The sequence below is a fragment of the Lactuca saligna genome, chromosome 4 (genome assembly GCF_052625555.1).
Source record: "Lactuca saligna cultivar CGN05327 chromosome 4, ASM5262555v1, whole genome shotgun sequence".
In the NCBI taxonomy this organism is placed as follows: Eukaryota; Viridiplantae; Streptophyta; class Magnoliopsida; order Asterales; family Asteraceae; genus Lactuca; species Lactuca saligna.
The window spans coordinates 217,980,870-217,999,643 of record NC_136420.1 but is presented as its reverse complement, the minus strand read 5'-3'; the positions used below and the strand labels follow the sequence as shown (position 1 = coordinate 217,999,643).

At 38.3% G+C, this 18,774-nt stretch overlaps 1 protein-coding gene across 1 annotated transcript; it reads left to right on the top strand.

Moving 5' to 3' along the window:
• Window positions 1-323: 323 nt before the first annotated feature.
• On the top strand, window positions 324-4,397 carry LOC145040481 (uncharacterized). Its single transcript, XM_078988399.1, has 2 exons — window positions 324-549; window positions 3,784-4,397. Exons 1-2 carry the CDS (start codon window positions 324-326, stop codon window positions 4,395-4,397), a joined length of 840 nt encoding a protein of 279 aa, XP_078844525.1.
• Window positions 4,398-18,774: the final 14,377 nt, after the last annotated feature.

The following is an 18,774-nucleotide window of genomic DNA, read 5'->3' as shown; positions in this document are numbered from 1 at the left end:
TTTTGAAAGAAAAAATTGACATGCACGCATTAGAAACTAGGAGGAATTTATATTATAAAAAGAATGACAAGCTTAGACTTCAGGCATTGTGTAGAGGCGTAGTCCCTATCATGGATGCAAGTGGGGTGGTAGGCCTTAATACCAAAAATAAAAGAAAGGGCAAAGAGGTAAATTCAGAAAAAGTAATATGTATTTGGTTCCTTCATGCTTCTAGGTCAAACACAGAATCTCCCTAGTTTGTAAGGACATTAAATGACAACCATACTTGCCTTCAAAGTAGGAAGATTAGAGCTTGCACTTCTACTTTTATATCCAAGCGAATCATGGACCAAATCGACACGAATCTAGGGATTCCTCTTCGAGCATTGCAGGAAAAACTTCAAAAGGACTTCGAGGTTGGTGTTTCTATTGAAGAAGTATTCAGGGACAAGGCTATTGCAACTAAGATCGTGGAGGGTGACTATACGAAACAAGATGAGATCTTGAGGGACTATATCCTTGAATTGCAAGCAACCAATGTTGACACAACTGTCAATATTGATGTTTACAGTGAACAAAACCCATCAAACCCAACGAGGAGGTTTGAAAGAATCTACGTTTGCTTAGGTCCCCTGAAAAAAAGGTTTTAAGGCTGGCCTCAGGTATCTTTTGGGTTTCAATGGTGCGCATATGAAAGGACCATTTCCTGAGCAGGCTCTAACAACAGTTGGGTTGGACTCTAACAATGGTATTTACCCCCCTTTCTTATGCCATTGTTGAGACAATGAACAAAAGTAGTTGGATATGGTTCTTGTAGTGTTTAGGAGAAGACTTGGATCTTGGTTCAAACTCAAACTTTACTTTTATCACAGATCGACAAAAGGTATCTCCTTCTAACTTGTATTATTAATTACATATTATTATATAAACTAAATACTTAATTTTTGTTAATGTTTTATGTGACAACCCGATATTTCAACTCTTTGTAATGGCCTAATAGGTCAAGTATTGTAAACATTTTTGAGTTAATAAAATTAACTTTGATAATAAAATGTCCAAAAAGTTTCTATTTAAATTCTTCTATGTTTAAATCTCATTAAACCATGTTCGTACGTAAAAAGAATGCCCAAATCCGACTTCGTATATTGAAGTTATGATTTTTCCAAGTTCAGCTTAGCAACAGACAGCTAAAAACTCGAAACGGAGATCGAGCGACATTTGGCCGGAATGACCTAAACGAGAATCGAAGGTCTCGAAAATGGTATTTCAACGGTAAAAAGTTTGGCAAAAACCGACGTCAGATAATGAAGTTATGAATTTTTAAAGAGATTCCTTAATCCGTCATTTTAATAAATAAATAATAAAAATAATTTCGGAATTTGCCAACGGAATCTAAACGAATGTTGTAGATCGTAGTCTCACCTTCGCGGGGATATAAAGAACGTCGAAAACGGAGTTCGTATGAAGGAGATATGAATTTTTGAAGTTTGATAAATAATTTATATATAATTTTTATTCAAAATTCGGTATTATCCGAAGAGGAGTCAGCCTAGGGCCGAGGTACGCGCCGCGTACCCTCGTACGCCCCGCATACTCGAGGGCACGACCTCGGATCGTCCACGTCGCCCTATGCGAAGCTACCCGACCCGCCGTCCCATCTGACCCGCTCCATCCGAAATACGTAAGCAGTGACGTCCCGTACGCGCCGCGTACGGGAGTACGCCCCGCGTACGAGGGCCTTCCAGCCCCCTATAAAAGGGGTGCGAGGGGTTCCGGAAAAATTGCTCATTCACTCTCCTTTTCCTTGCGTTTTACCTCGTTTTCCGTGCTCACACTACCCTGAAGCCCTGGTCATTTTTGCTCAAGTCCCGAGGGTCGATTTTACTCCCGAGATTCCCGAGAATCCCGAGAAAAATCCGTTTCCCGAGACGAAACTCTGCCCGGTTTTCGATCTCGCTATCTTCAAACTTCCAAGTGAGTTCATACCCTTTTATTCAACCTTTGAAATGCTTTTAAATGTTTTAAATACTTTATGGGGGGGGGGGGGGGGGGGGAATACAAGTTAAACACTTATAGTTATTGCTTCGATCACATGTGATTGCATTAATCACATGTGATTAATAACTAGGAAACCAATGATTTTATCACTGTTCAAACTGTTTTACTTCAAAATGTTTTACAAACTCTTTTACTTATCAAATGCTTTATTGTAAACCTTGTTTTACTACCTATAAATTTGCATGCCCATATATGTATAGTTGTATAAATAACGTTTAAAGGGCTTAGGAAAGCCACCTATCCTATTTCCTTTTCCTCGATTTGGATGTGGTCTGGTGGAATTTCGGGTGACCATCCGAGGGTCATTTCAATATTAGTTATATATCATATATACATGTATAGACATAAAAGTACTTCCATATTCATACTTATCAGCACATCATTAGTAAGTTACCATCGGGGTAACACGGGATCATACTACTACAATTTCTAGATCAACGAGTCAGTTCATTCAGGAGTCAATACTTATTACTAAGAGAACATATAAAACGATACTAGAACAAGTAACATTATATTGCATATACACGAATACGTTAACAATTGTGATCCACTGTATGGAAGCATGTCTTAATTGACATGACCCGAGTTGTAGCCAGAGTCTCTTGGAGGGAGAGCGTGAGTTTGCGTATAGATCTATACTGGATTGACTATCCTACACCTTGCTGCTAGCTACAGTGGGACCGATAGGTCTGCGGGTGCCAAACATCATACCTTATTTTTCGACTATACGTTGTCGATGTTACCAGTCGATAGTATGGTGCAATTTATCACACGATACCTTAATATAAACCCGGTTTAAGGTAGTTAGTACAACAGTAGTTCATATAAAACAAAACTACCGTACTACAATAATTTACCCATTACATTTTGGTGATAACCTCACTTAAACTTTAATGTACAAACTATATTTTGTTAAATGATAGTTACACCTGGGAAATTACACACTTTTACATCAAACGAGCATACAAAACGGTTAAGCCTTGGTAGAGGGCTACTTTAACAGAAAATATAGGTTTTTCTGAGAGATTCAAACTTTTACAAACACTTACATACATTTACAACTCATACTTGCGACAGGTTCAAACGTTTTGATAATAAACCTCGACACTAAAATACTTATGAATTCACCAGCTTAATGCTGATAAACTCTTTCAAAATAACTTGTATTCTCAGGTCATCAGTAGACAGGTACCGATGCTAGCTTTTGAGAAGATGGAGCGCATTCAAGACTCATCATACTATTTTGATTTACATTATATTTTTGGTGTCTAAAACTGTACGGAACACGCTTGTATTAAAATTTTATATTTAATGCAATGGATGATGTTGTTTGCTTATTTACATTTACTGTGTTGTGATACTTTACATGACGTCCTCCGCCCTAGAACGTTTCCGCCATTCTTGGTTTTGGGGTGTGACATTTTAGGGTTTAATACCAGCAATAGCCCAACTATTCCCATGTGCTGAGCACAGGTATTGTCTCAGGCACATGCATCAAAACATTAGAGTGAAATGGAAATTGAAAGAGTACAAGGATCATTTATAAAGATGTGCAACTGCAATCACTGTACCTGAATTTGAACATTGCATGTGAGAATTTTACAACTACGACAAGGAGGCATGTGAATGGCTTAGAAAGATTCCTCCAAAACACTGGGCACGAAGCCATTTTACATAACTTACCATAAATTACTATATGTTAAATGTGCACTTGTACTTAAAACAATATGTTAATTTTTTTAATAGGAAGAGCAATCTCTGATATACTGTTAAACAACCTTTGTGAGGTATTTAACATCAATATAATAGAGGGAAGAGATAAGCCTATCATAGGTTGTTTGGAGTATATTAGAGAATACTGGATGAAGAGAATCTGTAATGTTATGAAGGTGATAGACAAGGCAAAAGGGCCTTTAACACCCACTGCAACAACCATATTGGATGTAAATAAGTCTCATGCATCAAATTACATTGCTAGGTGGAATGGGGGTGAGAAATACCAAGTCAGTGGGGCATGTCAAGATCAACATGTTGTAGATGTTAGGAACACCACATGTACTTACAGGAAGTGGGAGCTAATAGGCATCCCCTGTAAACATGCCATTGCAACCCTCTATGAAATGACCAAGAACTCAGAGGATGTTGGTGACATTTATAGGTGGGTCAATAAGTTATACTGGTTGGATACATGGAAGAATACATATTCCTATAAGGTAGAGCCCATAAAAGGAAGAATAATGTGGCCTAAGCGTTTGTGTCCCACTACACTTATCCGTCCAATACATCATAAGCAACCAGGTAGGCTTACAAAGAAGAGGAAGAAGGCTGTAAAGTTGGTCCTGATGGAGCTCAAAAATTAACAAGGAAATATGTCAGTGTAACATGTGCAAAATGCAAAAACAAAGGTCACAACTCAAGGACATGCAAATGTCAAGGAGGTGGAAGTTAGGTTGAAGTTGAAGATCAAGGTTGTGTTTGTTTTGGCGGATGTTATTTGCTACTTTTGGAAGTGTTTTGATGTTAAAAAACTTATGATTTATGGTTATTTTGGTTTTCATTAGTATGATAAGTATTAGAACATATATATGGTTGCATATTTTAGGATAATGTAATTGCACTACAAAGAACCTTACAAACAACATAAGTAGTTCCATAAAATTCATATTTATATCAGGAAGTCAGTTACCACATAAAAAGCTTAATTTGACCTTACAAACAACTACAAAGAACCTAGGTCAAAGGACCAAAAACCATTAATCCACCCAAAAACCACACTTTTATTGATCTTTAACAAAAAAACCCCACCCCATAACCTCAACAGACCTTATGAACAAATTAAATCACAAAAAACACCCAACTAGCCAACAACAGAATCTTTAGAGATGTGCACCAAGCTTGCATTCGGTTCATATTTTTCAATAGTCCAGGAATAATGACTTTAGACCTTTCACACATGGGGGGATCAACCCATCTGATGAAGGGACAAGCAGAATCCTTCAAAAAGGGGAAAATAACAAATGTTATTTGATTACAAATCAAAATGGGTGCAAACGAATTTCTTTACCTTTTGAGGGCAAGCATATAAACGTCTGCCTAGGTTCTTCGGTGTCCATGAGCATTTAACAACAACAAACTTACCATAAAAACAGAGAACCATCGTGTGATTAATTGACAAGACGACCGTTAATACGGAGAGATGTGAGAAGGAAGAACAACTTAAAAGTTGCAGAACAACGTTTGGGGAACAACTTGAACGTTGGGGAAGAACGTTCCGGAAGTCTCTATATATTAGTTCAGGAATTATAAAAATGGTACCTTAAGTAAAAAGACATTTATGCCCTCGTGTGCAATGCACGTGAGGGCTTTAACAACCAAAAACAAACGAAAGTTAACTCTAGGGACTTGTTCCACAAACAAACCTCTCAATAAGGACTAGAAATCCAATTTTTAAAAGGTTTGGACCATATTCACAACAATGACAAACCACATGGACCATTTTTGCATTTTTGTTTTAATGAACTCACAATATGATTCAGGAAGTGATTGTAGAACCAAGTCAATTGCCAGCTTCCTTAAGACATCGACACCTAACATTCCCAGTCTATCAATGTCTGCCTTCATCTCTAAGATGTGTGCACACACAGACTTTCCATCTGCGTGTTTTCTTGCCAATAGCGCTTGAATCACCTTGAACTTTTCAATTCTTCGAACACGTGGGTCAGGGAGAACTATTGGAGGAGGTGGAGGAAGTGAAGCATGATTTCCATTTCCATAATAATAGTGGAACACCATCTTCATATGGAAGGCTTTTTCCAAAAGATTCGAGAAAACCATAGTTGTTAGAATTTGTCATCTACAAAAAGGGAGAAATTCAAGTTAGTTGATTCAATCCTTAATATAACACCCCAATGAAATATTAAGGGTAGGACCCAACACAATATTCTACAATTTGATAGAGGGATACCGTAATCCAATTGCAGCATATTTGAAGGTAGGTAAATGACGATTTACCATTTTCCACCATGAAAAACAAAAAGAAAATTAGGTTTTAAATGTTTTGAAATTCCTAGATTTTTTGAGATTAATTGAGCTTTTCAATAGCATGTTTAATCTCGATTATGCCCTTCATGTTTGTGACTGGGATGCCGATGATCACAAATAAGGTGTGAATAACCATGCAAATTAGTTTGGTACTCTCAAAGAAGTTTATCGCCTAATCAGTGTGCTGGTTAACCACACGCTCTATTGATCTACGATAATCTACGAGCTACCCATCACCATCCTTCATTGGTCCCATATTAGTGTGTCGATTAACCACACACGCTTCACTAATAACCAACAAGGTGCAATGTGCAATTTCATGGATTAGCATCAAATTCACATTTTTCCTATAGTAACTAAGATTTGAGAATTTATAAAAGCATTTAGTTACTTTGTATTTCATTATACTTATAATGGAAGGTTGTGTCCTATCCTAATGTGCAATTTCATGGATTAGCATCAAATTCACATTTTTCCTATAGTAACTAAGATTTGAGAATTTATAAAAGCATTTAGTTACTTTGTATTTCATTATACTTATAATGGAAGGTTGTGTCCTATCCTAATGGTTCAGCAAATGACCCTCCACTAGTCAAGAGTGCGGTGGGTTAGAGTGGATACCCAATGACGATCATTTTACAGGCCGCTTCCTTAAACACCCCTTATAGATAAGCATTGTGAATGAGGCCTACTAATGGTAACACTGACGTTTTACTTATACATATATAATAAATCAGGCTTTTAATTTTTATAGTATAAGGGTGTATTTAATTTTTTTAAAATACTAAGTGGTTTAATCTATTAACAAATTAGACTTTTAATTTGATTAAACTTAAACCATATAATTATCGATTTATTAATTATCTTTTTTAATTAAACACTTAGTTAATTTAATAAAACCAAAAGGGTAAATTTTTAACTATTCAAATACTAGGGTTTTAGAATTTAAAACTTTTAATCAAAAATTTAAATTCCAAAACTTAAGGGCAAACTTTGAAACTTTTCAAAACCATTAGATCAAATTTAAAAATAATTAACTAATCATATTATTAATATTTATCACATAATTTGACCTAATCTATTTTCTTGACAAGATAATTCAAATCAAAATTACAAATAATTAATATTATCATATAAACTTGTAATTATCTTATTTATGACAATTATCTTCTATTTGGATTAGGATAATCATAACAATATAATAAAAATCAGATTTTATTAGTCAAAAAGGTTTTAGCGATTATCCGAATCCAAAATAGGTCAAATTCCTAAAAATCTGCCACCTAACTCCCCGACTCACCGAGTCACAGACTGGACTCGTTGAGTTCATTTGACTCGTCGAGTTCATCATTCAGGGACAAGAGCCTAGGCTCTGATACCACTGATGGGTTTTGAGCATTACATCAATCCTATAGTGCACATGCAAACCCTAATGCTTTGGATCTAGGTTTCTCTAACTGTACATGAAAATCATCCAAAGCGTACAAATCCTAAATCTATCATATAGTAATCGAATTAACATAGCTAAAACAAGTAAAATGTTACCTATCAATTGAAGCTTGAAGATCCTTGCCTTGAGAGCCTAGTATCACAAATGTAATACCTCTAATCGATCATAGACACCACAAGCCATTGGAGAATGTTAGAGGGAGGGGGGAAAGACACTAATTTTAGCTATATGATCCTCTAGAGTTCAAGTAGCCGAATTTAGGTGCCCCAAGGGGTCTTTATATAACAACATAATTAGGGTTTTAGTAAAAAACCTAATTAGGTTGCTTAGGCTCCAAGAAGCCCATTAGATCCTTCCAGAACCAAGCCCTTGGATGATTTTTATATGGGCTTCCGTATAAAATTTTCCACCTCTTACCCAAGAGCTTATCAGCCTATTATTGTAATTATCACATAATTAAAATTGTAGTCCCCTTAGTTTAATTAATCTCTTTTGATCACAAAATTAATTCTAAATTAATTCTTGACCAATATTAATTAAACAATATGATTTCTCTTTTAATATATTATTCACATAATATATTAATAAACCACATTTATCTTCTTTCTCCATTATTCATCCAATCAAGTTGCTTTGGTGAAGGTACCCAAAAGTACCATGCTACAACCGGGTCAAGTACATAACATATATAGTTATGGGCTTAGACATCTTATCCAAGAATAAGTTCCAAGTGGAAATTAAAAAATAGAGAAACGATATATATTAAAATGAAAAAAAAAAAGAATAAGCTTTAATAAAAGAAACAACAACAAAAGATAAGTTTTAGTTAGAAATTAGAGAATTAAGAAACAATATTAAAATGATAAGCAAAAGCATAAGCTCCAATAATAGAAAACCATATATAAAAAACAAAAGAAGTTTAATATGATGAAAGTAATAGAACCAAATACTTAATAATACTAATAATCTATTTGATGAAAATCTTGTTAAGCAACCATATTATTGATCATGTTCTATCTCTTGAAATAGAACTACGTATCTTCTAAGTTCTTTTTCCTCAATCTTTTTCTTGAAATCCTAACAATCTAATTTTAATCCGTGAAGTATATATACTCTAAATAAACAAATTAATATATAATAAGTTACAAAAACTCTTGAGTTATAATAGTTAATTAATTGAAAGTTACAGAGTTTTAGTATTAAAGTAATATGTAATATACTTATAAAAAGCCTTCTGATATGTAATTAGATGATAAGTTGAAAAGTTGTAATAAACTACTATAAATTATGTCACGATATCAAAATTTATCATAATATTTTTATGACTTATGATAACAATCATTATTAAAAGGCAATTGAAGGGTCATTGGAGTTTCATAACATAAGGGTCAAATATTTTGGCTTTTATTATAATAAATTAGACGAATGGCCGTGCATTGCGTAGAAACACCTATATAGTTGAAATCTTCATAAATATTTATTTTCCTAAATATAACAATAGCATTGTTGTTAAATTTGATATAATAATTCGTATATCAAGTTGATATAATATATTGATTATTTTGAATTATATGATAATATATACACTTATTAAAACTGCATAATCTCAATCGTTTGAATGACCTCTACCTGTGGGTTACTCATGAATGAAAATAAAAATAATATATGGTTTAATGTTATTTATAGTTGTTATTATTGTTAATTAATTTTTTGAAATTCATTTTACTTAACATTTTAATTAATATCATTGTAATTATTTAAAACATTAAACATTAGTTTTCATTTTTAAAGCTAAAAATATAATCATTTATATAAAGTTATTTTTAACTATTGCTATTGTAACTTATTTTAAACTACTTATTTGGAAACTTTTAATGATTATAAAAATATTTTTAGGAAATATTTTAGTTAAATTGAGATGATAATTTAGTTTTTGCATTTAGCACTACAATTTATCACTATGAAGTATTCAAAAAATAATCTTTGGGTTTTTTAAGTGGAACTCAAATTTATATTTAAGTTGACCATGTAATTTTATATTTAAATTACAATTTAAATATTTTATCAAAACTGTTCAAAAGTTGTAGCTACAAACCGATAACGGTTTACATACAACAACATATTAAATCTAATAAATTAAGTATATATAACATCCGGTTCCTGGTATATATTTAAATCAGAATTTATTCACTTTTGTATGGATACTCAATGAGTTGGAGGCCCCAAACTCGTTGAGTAGGAAAGGAATTTGGACATGGAATGTAAAGTCTACTCGACGAGTTCAGAGCCTCAACTCGACGAGCTGGACTGGCAGAGTGAACCCTAATTTTCAGGGATTTGCACACAATTTAAACACCTTAACCTCTAAAGGCTGGCCTCATTTACAACCTCCAAGTCCCAAAACCCTAGCCATAAAACACTAAAGCCTTGTGTGAGCTTGTGAGCCATTTTTGAAAGAAAACTTGCTTATTTGAAGCTTATGGAAGAAGAAGGAAGCTTGAGGGATTTAGAGGAAGAGAGTAGATCCAGAAACTTCATTCCCTTTGTAGCACTTTCTGGTAAGCAAGTCTCAAACTTGCTTAATGATTTCTTAGATCTCTTCATTTCACTTTTATGGGGTTTTTGACCCAAGAATATTAGCTTTTGGGAAATGGACGTCCCAAGTGGTTATACTTCCAGATCTAGGACCTTGAAGGGATTTTATGGGATAAAGGTGCAAAATTTAAGGCCATTGAAGCCCCATGCAAGCTCTAGGATGCCATTTTGGCCTTTTGATCCCCAAAAGGCAACGCATGGAGAGAAAGCCAAAGACTTTACTTGTTCAAATAGTGTCTAGGGTCTAGATCTCAGTTTGTATACCTTAGTTTGAAATATATATGGCTTATTGATCAAGATCCAGATCTTAAAGAATTATGGTTTGAGCTAAACCCATTAAGAGAGGCTAGTAATGGGTAAAGTTGGAAACTTTACCGTTAAAAGGACATTTTCAGTATATATAGAGAAAGTATGGAGCCTAGATCTAAAGGATAGGAGCTTAATCTATGTAGATAACTTAACAGACTGAAGCACTTGTTGAGTGTATAGAGGAACTCAATGAGTTGGGACGAAATGTCCCAATTCTGTAAAGGAAAAAACTTGACGAGTTCAAGGATGACTTGACGAGTAGAATGGGAAAGTCCCGATACTGTGGATAGGAGGAACTCGACAAGTTAAGAAAGAACCCAACGATTCGAATCGTGAGTTTAGAGTTCTCTGATTTATGGAACTCGTCGAGTTGATGGGTGTCACACCCCCGAACCAGACGGCGGAAACGTCCGGGGGCTTGCCGTGACTCAATTGAATACCATAACATTGAATATATATGAAACATAACAACATTCGTTACCATTCATCAACATAGTACAACCAGTAGCGTTTACATATCATACATTGTTTAAACATTACATTTCCAAAAATTTAATTTGTTCAATCCATACAAAAATAAACTGCAACCGTCACTGAATATGATTTCCCTTGATTCACTGGCTCCCTGAGAATACAAGTATTTTGAAAAAACGTCAACATATGAAATGTTGGTGAGTTCATAAGTAGTGTTTGAAATCGAATGTTTGTATTGTTTGAAAAACCACCAGAAAATCCGATATTTTCTGAAAAGGAAAGCAAAAAAAAAAAAAAAAAAAGGTTTGTGAAGATCCATAGGTATGCTTTGCTTGTTTCTATACTTAAAAAAAATGTTCATTGAAGTTGTATGCTTTTCAAATTTGTGTGTATTGAAAACCCTAGGAAAACCCGATGTTCTCCTAGTTCCTTGAATTACGTGATGTTACATTGAAACCATTGCATAGCGTATAGTGTCAGTCCCGGGCGACGTTGGAAGGTTTTCGAGCAGGATTATTTACTACAAACCCGCGTTACACAAACGCCCAGTTTATAGTTATACTAACGACTCCGAAGGCGTCGTCAGTACTAATCGCGTTATCCAATCGCCCTGACTAGGTGAAGTCCCACATCCGAAGAGAAAGAGGTCACGAAGACCCCGGTAACTCCATTAGCCGGTTGGGGATAAAATGTACGAGGGGTCCCAGACCCGCCTCGCATGAAATGTAGACCTTACTAGCAAGACCAAAGGACCCTTGGGGACCGGTGGTATACAAGCCATTGAAAGTCCATTTACGTTGTGTCGGATCGGTAAAACCCAACACTCCGTAAAAAAATGTCTTCGGGCCTTAAGATCAGGTCATTGGGCTAGCTAGGCTCAACGAACAAGATTTTACACTTGTGGGGTCCAAAGATGGTGCATAGACGTCTGTGCACACTCGCATGTGTATGTATAACCAAACGTTACTTGTATGAATCGTAGTGTTAGTAGTTGTAGATTTTTATTGGCTCGAGACCGAGCCAATTCGTTTAACAACGACTTTTGGTATTGTAGTGTATTGTATTTCGTTGATAGTCGTGGTGCCATCGTTCGATCAAATTGTGTATATTGAACTAGCCTTGAAATATTCCTGTTTTCAGCCCCTCATCATTTGTAAAATTTACATTTTTAACCCTTTATATTAAATACTTCCCGGTTTAGTCCTTAAACTATTTTTCTTGACATTTTAACACCAAAAATTATTGAAATTAATATTTTTCAACATGTTTTTCATAAAAGCAGTTTAAGTTCTTAAAAATGCAGTTTTCGCGGTTTTAACCCCTTCTTTTCACAACTTTTACAATTTTGGCCCAATTTGGAAAATTTTTGCAACTTTGGTCCTTTTTAAATTTAAAAAGCATTTTTAACCTTTGAAAAGGGGTTGGAACACTTATAGTCCACTGTTTTACAGAAAGTTACAGTTTTGGCCCTCCAAAACAGAAAAATTCGCATAATGGGCCTTATTGGGCCGAAAGTTACATTTTTAGCCCATTAAGCTTAAAATTTATGATTTTAGTCCCCTAAATGAGTATATTTCCAGAAATTTACTTATGAAAACTGTTTTGGCATACTTCATCCATCAGAATCTGTGAAATGACGATTTGGGCCCTTATTTTTGCATTTTTCACATTTTAGGCCCAAAATTTGTGTTTTTAACCCAAAGAAATTATTACTAAACTACTTAGCCATTTTTCTTGAAGCACTTTGTGTTTAGAAATATATTTGAAGTAAAAATCATGTAGCACAAGTTATATCTCGGTTTTGATGAGTTTTGAGGCTAGATCCAACATAAAAACACATAAAAGCATACATATAAGCATGGAAATCATACAAGGCATACAAACACATATAGATCTACACTTTCACTTGTATTCCCCCCCCACAAAACTCGTAAAAACAGAAAATAGGGGTATGAAGCTCACCTTGGGGTGTTGATTCGGTTTTGCAAGGAAAATGGAAGGAAAAATGAAGTGTTTTTGGCCTTGGCTCCCTTTGATGAAGATCTCGAGTTTTGAGATGGTTCTAGGGTGCAAGATCACGATTTTTGCATAGATTAGGAAAGGATTTTGATAACAAAAGAATTTAAACCATAGATCTATGCATAATCTTACCTTAGATGATGATTTACTTGCAAAATCCTCTTGGAAAGTCCCTAATTTTCGAGATTTTTGGAGAGGGGAGGAAGGAGAGTTCTTGAGTGTTCTAGAGAGAAAGTTGAGATATTTTTGGTGTGTGTGGTGTTGCTCACGGCCGAACAAGAAGAGAAGAGAGAAAAGAAGTGACTTTTGAAGTGATACATGCATGGAGGTATGTGATATTGCATGGATATCCTTTGGGTAATAGTGAGGTGGCAACCAAAGTCAACTTCTCTTGGATTTGGGCCTTGGGCCGAGAATGTGAAGGGAAGAAGGAAAAATTGGGCTTTTTGCCCCTAAGCCCAACATTAGAGGTAGTTTAGGGTATTTATTGGCCTTATAAAATAAAATTGTGATTTTTATGCTTTATTAAGCTAGGTTAGGTTAAATTATGGATCAAAACTTGTGATTTATTTCATTCTAGGTTCTACCTAGCCCAAAATATTGAAATAAACGAATGTGGGTCCAATTAGAGCCCAATTAGGGTTCTAAGCCCATGATAGTCCAATTGGAAGCTTATTGGTCCATTTGGATCCAATAAGGAAGTCCTAGTCCTAAATGGACTTAACAAGAACTTCTAGGGTCTCCAATTGTTTGATGACTACTTATAGTACTTGTATCTTGTATTTGATTGAAGTTTTGATTCACATTAGGTTGAATGCATAGATTACATGGCTCAAAATTTACAGTTGTGACATCATCCCCCCGTTAGAGGGAATTTCGTCCCGAAATTCTGTTTGAAAGCTAGATTTGAGAAAACTAGAATAGGTGAGGGTACTTTTGCTTCATTTGATCTTCGCGTTCCCACGTGAATTCTGGCCCACGCTTTGCGTTCCACCGTACCTTCACGATCGGGATGCGACTCTGCTTAGTACGCTTCACCTCCCTGTCCATAATTTCGATTGGTTCTTCGACGAACAGGAGATTCTCATTGATTTCGATTTCGTCAAGAGGAATGACTAGGGTTTCGTCTGACAGGCACTTTTTCAGATTAGAAACATGGAACACGGGGTGTACACCGTTTAGCTCTGCAGGTAGTTGTAGTCTGTATGCTACTGGACCTATTCGGGCGACGATTTCGAAAGGTCCAACGTATCGCGGGTTCAGCTTTCCCCGTTTTCCAAAACGTATAACCCCTTTCCAGGGTGAGACTTTCAACATTACTCGATCACCGACCTGGAATTCTAAGGGCTTTCGCCGTTTATCAGCGTAGCTCTTTTGCCGGTCACGCGATGCCTGTAATCGAGCTTTGATCTGGACAATCTTTTCTGTGGTCTTGCGAATGATTTCCGGTCCCGTTAATGCCCTGTTTGACGTATGTGTTCTTGCTAGTTGGGTGTCACCTACTTCAGCCCAACATAACGGTGATCTACATTTACGCCCGTACAGTGCTTCGAAAGGGGCCACCTTAATGCTCGAATGATAACTATTGTTATATGAAAACTCGATCAACGGTAGGTGGGTATCCCAAGACTTTCCGAAGTCCATCACACATGCACGAAGCATGTCTTCAAGCGTCTGAATGGTTCGTTCGCTTTGTCCGTCCGTTTGTGGGTGATACGCTGTGCTCATATCAAGATGAGTTCCCATTGCCTTGTGGAGCGACTGCCAAAAGCGTGACGTGAACCTACTGTCCCTATCCGAGATGATAGATTTTGGCACTCCATGAAGTCTTACAATCTCTCGTAGGTATAAACGCGTCAGCCTCTCCATCTTGTAGGACTCTTTGATGGGCAGGAAATGGGCAGATTTCGTCAGTCGATCGATGATTACCCATATGGTGTCCAAACCGTCCGGCGTCTTGGGCAGCTTGGTCACGAAGTCCATAGAAATCCCCTCCCATTTCCACTCAGGGATTGCCGGTTGCTGTAACAATCCGGAAGGTTTCTGGTATTCCACTTTTACTTTGGCACACGTAAGGCACTTACTAACATAAGTTGCGATTTCCGCCTTCATGTTAGGCCACCAATAGTGCTGCTTAATGTCCAAATACATCTTGTCCGAACCAGGATGAATGGAGTATCGTGTCTTGTGGGCTTCCTTCATAACGATCTCCCTGAATCCTCCGATCTTTGGAACCCAAATACGGTTCATGAAGTAGTATACCCCATTCTCTTTGACTTCCAGGTTCTTCTCCATTCCGCGTAATGCCTCGCTAGTTCTATTTTCCGCTTTCATAGCCTCTGCCTAGACTGATGCAATTTGAGTGGTCAGATGAGACTGAATGGTTATCGAGTGCATTTTCGTACGGCGATTTGTGTACTCCTTCCGACTTAATGCGTCAGCTACCACGTTGGCCTTGCCGGGATGGTACTTGATCTCGCATTCGTAGTCGTTTAACAACTCCACCCATCTTCGTTGTCTCATGTTCAGCTCCTTCTGATTCAAGATGTGCTGGAGGCTCTTGTGGTCTGTGAAGATGGTGCACTTTGTACCGTACAGGTAGTGCCTCCAAATTTTTAGGGCGAAGACCACAGCTCCCAGTTCTAGGTCGTGGGTTGTGTAATTTACTTCGTGCGTCTTTAGTTGGCGGGACGCATATGCTATCACTTTTCCACGTTGCATGAGAACGCAACCTAAGCCTTGATTTGACGCGTCACAGTAAACTACAAAATCTTCCGTTCCTTCGGGTAGAGATAGTACAGGAGCGCTACAAAGAGCTTGCTTCAGGGCTCGAAACGCAAACTCTTGTCGGTCTGTCCACTTGAATGGCACACTCTTTTGCGTAAGCAAGGTAAGTGGCTTGGCGATTTTAGAGAAGTTTTGGATGAATCTCCTATAGTAGCCTGCTAGGCCTAAGAACTGACGAATTTCTGTGGGCGTAGTCGGAGTTGCCCATCCTTCCACAGCTTTGACCTTAGAGGGATCCACATGAATTCCATCTTGGCTAACTACGTGACCGAGAAAATTCACGCTCCGTAGCCAAAACTCACACTTAGAGAGTTTGGCGTAAAGCCTTTCCGATCGCAGCGTCTCTAGGACTTGTCGGAGATGTTGGCCATGTTCCTCTTTGCTTCGAGAATAGACGAGGATGTCATCGATAAACACAATGACGAAGTTGTCCAAGAACGGTCGACAGATTCGGTTCATTAGGTCCATAAATGCGGCGGGTGCATTTGTTAGACCGAAGGGCATTACGACGAATTCATAATGTCCATAGCGGGTTCGGAAAGCGGTTTTAGGAATATCTTCTTCTCGGACCTTGAGTTGATGGTATCCGGATCGTAGATCAATTTTAGAAAAATAGCTAGCTCCTTGGAGCTGGTCGAATAGATCATCGATCCGAGGGAGTGGGTAGCGGTTTTTAACAGTGAGTTTATTCAACTCTCTGTAATCGATGCACATTCTGAAAGATCCGTCCTTCTTTTTGACAAAGAGTACCGGAGCTCCCCACGGCGAGTAGCTAGGTCGGATAAATCCCTTGTCCAGAAGCTCACTGAGTTGGCTGGACAATTCCTGCATTTCAGCAGGTGCCAATCGATACGGTGATTTAGCGAGGGGAGTTGCTCCTGGGACGAGGTCGATTCGGAACTCAACCTGTCTCTCTGGGGGTACTCCTGGGAGATCTTCAGGAAACACGTCCGGGAATTCACACGCTACTGGAATGTCTTGGATGTTAATTTCTTCTTTGGTCTTGTCCACTATGTGGGCCAAGAACGCTAAGTTGTTCTTTCGCAGATGTTTTTGTGCTTTGATGCACGAGATAAGACGAAGATTCGTGCTAGGCTTGTCTCCGTAAATTACTAGGGTTTCGTGATTCGGGAGACGAAGGCGAACGGCCTTCTCGTGGCACAAAACCTCAGCATGGTGGGGGCTTAACCAATCCATGCCGATAATCACATCGAAACTCCTAATTGACACTGGCATCAGATCTATTCGTAAGACGTGTTGGTTAAGGGTTAGGGTACATCCAGTGTAAATTTCCCTAGTGGATTCGGTCTTCCCATTGGCCATTTCCACCGTATAGGTTTCATTTAGCTTTTGGGGTTGTTGTTTTAATAAGTGTTTAAACTTCTCGCTTACGAAACTCCGCTCCGCTCCGGTATCAAATAAGATGCATGCATAAGCGTGGTTTAGGAGGAACGTACTGGTCACAACTGCGGGGTCCTGAACTGCATCACTCTGACCCATAGTCAGCATTCTTCCTGCTCCTCTGCTTCCTGAGTTGTTGTTGTTGTTAGGGCAGTCTCGACGGAAATGTCCCGTCCTTCCACACCCGAAACAGGTGTGGCTAAGCCCTGCATTGTTGCCACCGGCATTGGTGTTGTTGTTATTGCGAGGGTTGTTGTTGTTCTGGTTGTTTCCCTGATTCTGGTTCTGAGAAGGATAAGTCCTGCAGAACTTTGCAGTGTGTCCCCTTCGGTTGCAACTGGTGCAATGGAACTCCCTACATTCTCCTTGGTGATGGAAACCGCACTTGTTGCATTTGGGATGAGTACCAGAATAGGGTTTTGAGGTATTTGAAGCAGCTGAGGTTGGAGCATGTGATGTGACTGGTACCGGCGCAGTGACAGCGTGAACTGCCACCGTTTGCTGCTTTTTAGAGGTCTCGGGACCCTGACGCCCCTTCCTCTTGTTGTTCCATCCTTTCTTACCATCACTCTCCTTCTTCTTCTCAGTCTCTACCGGTTTCTCGCCCTTTTTGTGGTTATGATCGTATAGCCTCTTTGCCAATCTCTTCGCACTGTCAAAAGTTTCAGGGTTCGCAGCTATCACATTCCCTTGAATGGGGGATGTCAGTCCCCAAATGAATCGTTCAATCTTCTTTCCCTCTGATGTGATCATACCCGGGCACAACAGAGATAGTTCGCTGAATCTCGATATGTAAGCATCGATGTTCCCATTCTGCACCGTGAGATTCCATAGTTCCTGCTCCATCTTCTGTATTTCGCCTCGAGGGCAGTACTCTGCCGTCAACATCTCTTTCATTTCTGCCCAGGGAATAGAGTTGGCGACCGGGAGTGTCATGGCTTCCACATGACCATTCCACCATGTGAGTGCTTGGTCCACAAAAGTGCAGGCCGCGAACTTCACTTTCATCTGCTCGGGGCACTCGCATATCTCGAATACCGACTCTACCTTCTCGATCCATCGCTTCAGGGCGATCACTCCTCCGGTACCGTTGAAAGTTCGGGGTTTAGCGTTCGCAAAGTCCTTGTAGGTGCACATTTTAGTGAGTCCTTGGTTCGTCCCGTTGTTCGAACTTCCGGATCCTTGCCCGTTACCTCCTCCGTTGTTCCCTCGGTGAAGTTGTGCCATAGCCGCTGTGACTGCAGCAGAGACGGCTGCCTGGAAAGCAGTGGAGTCAACTTCCGGCGGTGTTGGTTCGGGATTTCCGCGAGTAGCTGGGCGAGGCATCTTTCTGTCACGAAACGGAAAGATGTTGAGTGTACGTGGTTTCCGTGAGGTGGCGACTCTACTAACTAGGTGTATGGTACGAACCTAAACGTTACTATCATCAAGCATACAATCATAACGTCTCAACACATAACAACTGAGAATATCATAGCAAAACACACAAAAGTTTATTAATATTATCCGCATTTAGTACAAGAAAATTTGCTCGTAGGAGCATACATAAGTAACGCTAATCCGACAGCATAACGGCTCCATGAGTAGTGTAGTCACTTAAACATAGAGCCGGAGTACATAACATAGTTCCTAATGATCTACTATGATAAGTCTACCCCTAA